The sequence below is a fragment of the Hippopotamus amphibius genome, chromosome 9, assembly GCF_030028045.1.
Source record: "Hippopotamus amphibius kiboko isolate mHipAmp2 chromosome 9, mHipAmp2.hap2, whole genome shotgun sequence".
Taxonomy (NCBI): domain Eukaryota; kingdom Metazoa; phylum Chordata; class Mammalia; order Artiodactyla; family Hippopotamidae; genus Hippopotamus; species Hippopotamus amphibius.
Window position 1 is genome coordinate 108,898,927 of NC_080194.1, and position 8,837 is coordinate 108,907,763.

General features: G+C 40.0%; 1 protein-coding gene across 1 annotated transcript; it reads right to left on the reverse strand.

Moving 5' to 3' along the window:
• Positions 1 to 3,944: 3,944 nt before the first annotated feature.
• LOC130861238 (AP-3 complex subunit sigma-1-like) lies at positions 3,945 to 4,541 on the reverse strand. The gene has a single exon (XM_057749899.1). The coding sequence runs from the start codon at positions 4,524 to 4,526 to the stop codon at positions 3,945 to 3,947; it is 582 nt and encodes a 193-aa protein (XP_057605882.1). The 5' UTR covers positions 4,527 to 4,541.
• Between the last annotated feature and the right edge of the window lie 4,296 nt (positions 4,542 to 8,837).

Below are 8,837 nucleotides of genomic sequence, written 5' to 3' on the forward strand. Positions count from 1 at the left end.
CCCCATAATCTTTTTTATTTTTCTAAGATAAATAGTGATTTCACTCCTTTCATTCCTGATTTTAGTGATTTGAGTCTTTTTTTCTTAGTCACTCTAGCTAAAGGTTTATCGACTTTGTTGACCTTTTTAAAGAATTGGCTTTTGGTTTTGTTGATTTTCTCTACTGTTTTTCTATACTCTATTTCATTAATTTCCACTGGGGTCTTTATTATTTTCTTCCTTCTGCTTGCTTTAGGTTTGCTTTTCTTTTTCCAGGGTCTTAAAATAAAAGGTTAGATTAGTATTTTGAGATTGTCCTTTTTATTTATTTTTTTTAATTAATTACTTTTTTTTTTTATGGCTGTTTTGGGTCTTCACTGCTGTGCGCTGGCTTTCTCTAGTTGCAGCGAGCAGGGGCTACTCTTCGTTGTGGTGCTTGGGCTTCTCATTGTGGTGGCTTCTCTTGTTTTGGAGCACAGACTCTAGGCACGCGGGCTTCAGTAGCTGCGGCACGTGGGCCTTAGAGTGCAGGCTCAGCAGTTGTGGCACACAGGCTTACTTGCTCCCCGGTATGTGGGATCTTCCTGGACCAGGGATCGAACCCATGTCCCCTGCATTGGCAGGTGTATTCTTTATCACTGCGCCACTACAGGGAAGTCCTGTCCTTCTTTTTAAATATAGGTATTCACAGCTATAAGTTTACCTCTAAGCGCTGCTATAAATGTACCCAACAAGTTTTGGTATGTTGTATCTTCATTTTCATTTCTCTCAAAGTGTTTTCTAATTTGCTTTGACTTTTTCTTTATTTAAGGGTGTGTTGTTTAATTTCCACCTATTTTTGAACTTCCCAAATTTCTTTCTGTTACCAGTGTTACCTAATTTTATTCCATTGTGATTGAAGAACATACTTTGCATAATTGCAATCCTTTTAAACTAACTGAAGTGCTTTTATGGCCTAGTATATGCTCTGTACCACAGGATGTGCTATATGTTCTTGAGAATAATATATATTTTGCTGTCATCGTGTGGAGTGTTCTATAGATATCTGTTATCTCTATTTTTTTTATAGTGTTGTTCAAGTTCTTTATTTCCTTGTTGAGCTTTTGCCTAGCTGTTCTATCCATTATTGAAGTCTCCAAATATAATTACTGAATTTTCTGTTTCTCTGTTCAGTTCTATCAGGTTTTTGGTTTTTTTTTTTTGGGGGGGTGCCATCTTTTTAGATGCATTTATATTTATAATTGTTAAATATTCCTGGTGGATCAACGCTTTTACCATTGTAAAATTTCCCTCCTTGAACGTAAGTTGGTACAGCCACTATGAAAAAACAGTTTGGAGGTTCCTTAAAAAACTAAAAACGGAACTACCATATGACCCAGCAATCCCACTACTGAGCATATACCCAGAGAAAACCATAATACAAAAAGACACATGCACCCCAGTGTTCATTGCAGCACTATTTACAATAGCCAGGACGTGGAAGCAACCTAAATGCCCATCAACAGATGAATGGATAAAGAAGATGTGGCACATATATACAATGGAATATTACTCAGCCATAAAAAAGAATGAAATTGAGTTATTTGTAATGAGGTGGATAAACCTAGAGTCGGTCATACAGTGCAAAGTAAGTCAGAAAGAGAAGAACAAATACCGTACGCTAACTCATATATATGGAATCTTAAAAAAAAAATGGTACTGATGAACCCAGTGACAGGGCAAGAATAACGATGCAGATGTAGAGAATGGACTTGACACAGGGTGGAGGGGGGGAGGCAATGGGGAAGCTGGGATGAAGTGAGAGATTAGCTTTGACATATATACACTAGATAGCTCATGGGAAGTTCCTGCATAACATAAGGAGACAAGCTTGATGATGGGTTATGACTTAGAGGGCCAGCATAGGGAGGGTGGGAGGGAGTCACAGGATGGTGGGGATATGTGTATAAATACAGCTGATTCATTTTGGTGTACCTCAGAAATTGGCACAGCAGTGTAAAGCAATTATATTCCAATAAAGAGCTTAAATTAAAAAAAATTTCCCTCCTTATCTACAGCAACATTTTTGTTTTAAAGTCTATATTATTGGATATTAGTATAGCCATCCCAGCTTTCTTTTAGTTACTATGTGCATATATCTTTTTCCATCCTTTTACTTTCAATCTATTTGTATCTTTGCATATAAAGTGTATGTCCTGTAGACAGCATGTAGTTGGATCTTATTTTTTATCCAGTATGTCAGTCTCTGCCTCTTAATAGAATTATTTAATCAGTTCACATTTAATGTTATTATTGATACAGTTGGATTTACATCTGCCATTTTACCTTTTGTTTTCTATATGTCTCATGTAATTTTTGTTCTTCTGTCCTTTACTCCTTTCTTTTGCATTAACTATTTTCTGTGGAATATTTGAACTCCTTTTAACGATTGTTTCTCTATATATAGTTTTTTTAATATTTATTTATTTGGCTGCATTGGGTCTTTGTTGTAGCACGTGGAATCTTCATTGCAGTATGCAAGATTTTTCCTTGTGGTGCACAGGCTCCTTGTTGCAACACGCAGGCTTCTCTCTAGTTGTGGTGTGCAGGCTCTCTGGTTGTGCCATGCAGGCTCTAGAGCAGGCAGGCTTAGTTGCCCCGTGGCATGTGGGATCTTAGTTCCCTGACCAGGGATCGAACCTGCATCCCCTTCATTAGAAGGCAGATTCTTAACCACTGGACCACCGGGGAAGTCCTCACTGTTTATAGTTTTAGTATTTCTTAATGGTTTCTCAATTGCTTACTATATATATCTTAACTTATCAGAGTCTACTTCAGATTAATATCAGTGAGATATAAAAATGTTCCATCTATATAGCTCTAGTCCCTCCTCCCCTTTTTTTGCTACAATTGATCTACATATTACATCTATATATGTCAACAATATGTTTCTATAATTATTATGTTACATAATTTTATGTCTGTTAAAGAAGATGAGAGAAGAAATGAGAACAAGTATTTATAGAGTTTGTTATATTAACCTTCTTATTTGCCATTTCTGATTTTCTTAGTGTGTTGCATGTGCATTCAAGAAACCATCTGGTGTTGTTTCTTATTCCTATACAGCTTTGCTCCCACTTGTGTCTTTTGTGCTGTTACTGTCAAATATATTACATTTTTATATGTTATTAGCCCAAGAATATCACACACATATTGTTTTATGCAACTGCTTTTTAAATCAATCAAAGAAGAAAGGAGAAAAATATGTACTTATACTGTCTTTTAAAATTACATAAGTACCCTTTATTGGTGTTCCTATTGTGTGTGTGTGGATTTTAACTACTGCCTGGGGTCACTTGCTTTCAGCCTTTGACTTTCAGAGTTTTCTTTGTTATTTCTTATAAGAGAGATCTGATAGCAATAAATTCTGGTTTTTGTTTATTAACAAATGTCTTTATTTCACCTTCACTTTTTTTTTTTTTTTTTTTTTGCTTTTAGAAGTCCAGTTACCTTGGAGTTTATTTAAACTAAGAGAAAAAGGTCATAATGTTTTCATGCAATACATACTTTGTTCTTTAAATAACAATTGTGACAAATAACAGAAGGAATTAAGGAATGCTGCACTTGTGATCCATACAAAACACCAACATTTTGGGTTGTACATAATTTAAAGAAATGTCCCAAACACTTTTCAAAATACTGTAGTAGCCCATACACAGAGGCATGCCTTAGGTGGCCATAGGAATGCAATTTAGAAAATAAAGAAAAAAATCACACTGAAACTACTCAATTTCTTCAAAATCACTGAGCAAGAAAAGCAACATTGAACTTTCATACTGATTTTACATAACTTCTATACAGTACCTTGACTTAAATCCAAGAGCAAAAGTTAAGACTCTCCTCCTCTATTTTTGGTAAACAACTGCATGGTAAACTTAGATGACTTTTCCCCCTGGATTTTACCTGGGAGTGGCTTTTTTAATTTTTTATTTAAAAGAGGGCAGGTTTGGCACTTTTATACTGATGTCACCAATGTTAATATTTCTTGGGATCTCAGGAAGATTCATATTCTTTACAGCTGATACAGCACGGGCTGGAGCTCCTGCTAAGCCAGCCTCAGACTTCTCCAGTTTATTTTGTGCATCAATTTGTGTAACAATCTCATTCATGTTGGTCTCCAGTACCATTCCCCCCATCACCATTTCTGCAAGAATATTGTGAACCTTATCTACATGGAAAATTAAATCCAGTTCACAGACGTTTTCAAAACACTTGTCTAAAGTTTCCACAAATACTTGAATTAGATCTAAAATGCCAAGTTCACTTTCTGAAGAATCCACACAGAAGACAAAATATAATGTTGCATAATGTCTATAAATCAGTTTGTTGTCAGATCCTCCAATTAATAATCCTCCTTCTAGGAAATTACAAACATTTTCATCTCTCTTAGATACCAAATGGAATGTCTCCCTGATGATTTGCTGTTGTGTATCTTCACTGTAGGGCTGGTAGAACTTGGAGAGCCGCGGCTTCCCGTGGTTGGTAAAGATGAGGATCACCTTGATCATGGCTGAGCCGGGCCGACCGGGTGGGAGCAGCGGGCCAGGGCAGGGGCGGGCGCGCTCGCCTCGCCTCGCCTCGCCCCGCCTCACCCCGCCCCGCCCCGCCCCGCCTCGCCTCGCCTCGCCTCAGGATCTCGCTTCACCTTCACTTTTGAAAGATAGTCTTGCTGTATGTCAGATTCTTGGTTGATATTTTTTTTTTCTTTGAGTGCTGTGAATATGTCATCCCACCTCCTTCTGTACACCATGGTTTTTGATGAGAAGTCAACTATTAATATTGGATTTCTCTTGAAATGAGTAGTTTTTCTCATGCTTACAAGATTTTCTCTTTGTCTTTGTCTTTACACATGGCTGGCATAGAACTTCCACCCTGTAAGTGGAGGTTTTGTGGAGGAAGAGGCCCCCAAATCTTTCAGTTGCTCTTTCCTGGACTGCAGCTTCTACAACATAGAGCTGGGGGATGAGAAATGGTAGTGGCTGCCCTCCTGGGGAGGTGCACTAGCCCTCAGCTAGGATGATGCTCTTGACTGCACCCACCTAGAGTGGAGCTTCTGTCACACTGAGCTGGAGGGTAAGGAAGCGGGGCAGGGAGAGGAAGCAGGTCATGACTCAAATGCCACAGACTTTCACTGTTCTTATTGTGCTTTTGTAGATTTTCTTGAATAACTGTTTCTTTATTTGCTGTGTATCTTTAGAACCATTTCAAGATAATTTAAGTTACTGTTTTGTTAATAATTTTCACCCATTATGGTTGTTTCACTGAGGAAAGGATCAGCAGAGCTCCTCAGACTGCCATGCTGGAAGTTAACTCCAGAATACATTGTTTTGAAAAACTACACAGCTTTATATGCTTTTGTCACTCAACAAAGTAATTCCCTGTATTATTAAAAACTCTTCATAAATATCATTTCTAATCATTGCACAACAGTCTTTCAAGTTGGATATACCATACTTTAATAAACCTTTTGTTTTAGAACAATTTTAGATTTACAGAAAAAAATGGGAAGATAATACAGATTTTTTGATACATGCTATACCCAGTTTTACCTCTGTTGTCTACAATTTCCTTTTTTTTTCTTCAGATCTTTATTGGAGTATAATTGCTTCACACTGTTGTGCCAGTTTCTGCTGTATAACAAAGTGAATCAGCTGAATTTATACATATATCCCCATATCCCCTCCCTCCTGAGCCTCCCTCCTACCCTCCCTGCCCCACCCCTCTAGGTCATCTCCAATTATGGAGTTGATCTCTCTGTGTTAAGCAGCAGCTACAATTTACTTTTGTTTGCTTCTAATTTTAAGAATGCCATGGTGAACGTCTTTGTGCATATTTTTGTATTTTAGGTTATTTACATGAGGTAGATTTTTACAGAGGTGTTATTATCTGGTCAAAGTATTTAAGAACATATTTGACTCTGTAAGATTAAAGTCTTGGGTCTATTATCACAAAGATTAAAGTCTTGGGTCTCTTATCACAATTCTGCTAAGCATCAGGGTAGTAATTACATTACGATTTCTAGGTTTGTTCAAATAAAAGGTGTGCCTCTTAAGCATAGCCTCTAGAAAAAGATGATCATGAAACTAGTTTGCAAGAATTGATTGAGATCCTGGGTACAAGATGATCTTTACACCCCCAGGCAGACTTGTTCCAAGTCTAACCATGCCAGTCACCCTTACTGAGCAGCCTAATCATGATTAAATATATATAAGGACAATTAGCCTTTTCAATTTGACCACAAGATAGAGAATCAAACAAAAGTTACTTATATTTGGTTCTATGTGGTAGAAAGTTGGTCTAGGCCAGTCATTCTCAAAGTATGGTCCCCAGACCAGCAGAATCACTAGTCTAGAGAGACCAGATAGCGAAGACTGACACTAAGATTCAGGTGTAGGAGTCAAAACCCTTAAACCTTAAAATCTGACATGCTTAGCCTCACACACAGCCCCAAGTACTTGTGTGTGTCTTCTATAAACATTTTGCCTTTCCCCAGTTGATAAGATAAAGGACAAAGGAAGGATATAAGATAAACTTCAAGATAACCATTTGGGAGTGATCTGATACAGGAAAAGGAGGTAATAAATCACTAATGTTATAAAACCACTTTTTGGTATTCAGGCCAGGCTTAGTATGGCCAGAGGGAGGTTGCTTGGGCTCAGAGCACACAGCAGGCAGGCTTAATATTCTCTCTGAACTGGGATTTTAGAGCAAGGTCTCAGTACAGCCTGTCCCTCTCCTGCCATGAACAACTCCCAAAATGACACGTCAGAAGGCTCCTGGGACTCCTGAACTTGAAGGCTACAGAGGCTACCATACCACCTGAGTGGTCATTGGCCAATGGCACATGGTGAGTGAGCAGGGAACCACGGTCACACAGGCTGGGAGAATCATCCTTACAGAGGGCATAAATGTTTCTGAGGCTCTTCAGAAAAGCGGCACCAGTATGCTTTCCTTCACTCACCCCAGCAGTGATGAGAGGGTGAGTGTCATTGTATCAAAAACAGGGCTTAGTTTGCATGCCTTGTGTTCATTTTTAAAATCTTATGAAGTCTGGGGAATCAGTGCTTCAGAGCATACGGGACCAAGTCAAACCCTAGCAAGCTGAGGGGTTCTCCTAGAGTTCATGAGCTCTGACTTCTTCCTCACCCCAGTCCCTTGGAGTAAGTGATTGGCTGTGGGGCAGGCAGGATATAGATGAGGCTAAAGCACAGCAACCCATGGAATGGTCCCAGATCCTTCCCCAGTCCTACGTGCTGGAGGTTGAGGCAGGGAATGGCGAAGGGAGGAGTAATGTAATTAGCCACACCTAGGTCTAAAGGAAACTGGAGCTAAAAAGACACCTGTCACCTGGAGGAAGACAAGGTTGGCCAAAGCCAGAGGGAGGTTTGGTTCCCACTCTCTAATTAAAGGAGGACTGACTGTCTGATCTATGACTGAGGGTCAAGGAGGGGAAAATGTGGATCTCTAGAAAACCTCAAGTATGGGAATCCCACTCCTGGATGGGCAAAGTAGAAGTATTAGGTCTAAAAGGTACAGTTCTCACTTCTGCTCCAGAACTTCATAATTGTTAGGAACTACCCAAAAAAGAGGAAAAAGACCCACATTTCTTATTTTAATCCCAAATGCTTCCCAGGCCTTACCAATTGGAGGTACAAAGAATGTTACTTTAGGAATTCCCTAGTGGCACAGTGGTTAAGAATCCGCCTGCCAATGCAGGTTCGAGCCCTGGTCCAGGAAGATCCCACATGCCGAGGCGCAACTAAGCCCGTGCACCACAACTATTGAGCCTGCACTCTAGAGCCTGCGAGCCACAGCTGCTGAGCCCACACACTGCAACTACTGAAGCCTAGAGCCCGTGCTCCGCAACAAGAGAAGCCACCTCAATAAGAAGCCTGAACACTGCAATGAAGAGTAACCCCTACTCTCCACAGCTACAGAAACCCTGCACAAAGCAATGAACACCCAACACAGCCAATAAAAAATAAATAGATAAAGTCTTTTAAAAAGAAATGTTACTTTAACAGATAATCCCAAATTTATCTAGTGCCAAATCCCCACCTACATAATAGTCAGACGTCTGACCCTGTTGGCATTTCCCCTTCCCTGTCATGATCCCCCTGGAGTGCTCAGAAGGCCTTCCAGGTGCTCCTGCGGGAGCCTGGCCCACCGCCTGAGCCCTGCTCCAAACTGTGACCTCAGCCCTCCCCTCGGGCCAAGAGCTTTGGCAGCCTGCTCACGGCCGCCTATAAGGAAAACTGTTCTGGGATACCCTGTTACTCTATCAAGAGAAGCAAATAGCTCTTTGTCACTTGCCTTGTTTGGTCTGGGGACTGGGAGAAATTAAGATATCCAGGCAAAAGAGCAATCTGGAGTTCAGAGACCAGGCAGTCAGTTTGTACTGCATTTCTATGGGCACAAATATGTACTATGGAAACTGGCATTTCTAATAATTGCCTCTGATAAATAGCAGTGTGCTACAGTGCTCTGTGGTTTCATCATGGCTTTAAAATTAAGACACATGATATAACCTGCACATGCAATTTTTCAATTTTTTTCCTTAATCTTCGTGGATTGTCAGAGATGATAATGGTTATTGTGCACTCAGCTAGGTCTGGCCTGGCAGAAGACTGCAGAAGGAAACAGCCTAACGACAATATTAGCCCTTTAACACTGGGTTAAGCAAGGCCTGCCTGTGGCTGAGGCCGGGGTCTGAGAGGAACATCATGGAGGGACTGCTTTTGGGAAAATTGTCCACATTCCTGGGAAGAGAAAATTTCAACCAATAGATTGATCAACTCCCATGGTGGTATTAGTTAACT

What these genes read in the sequence shown, in the direction of transcription:
- LOC130861238 (XM_057749899.1), bottom strand. Translation starts at nt 4,526, where the DNA reads ATGATCAAGGTGATCCTCATCTTTACCAACCACGGGAAGCCGCGGCTC.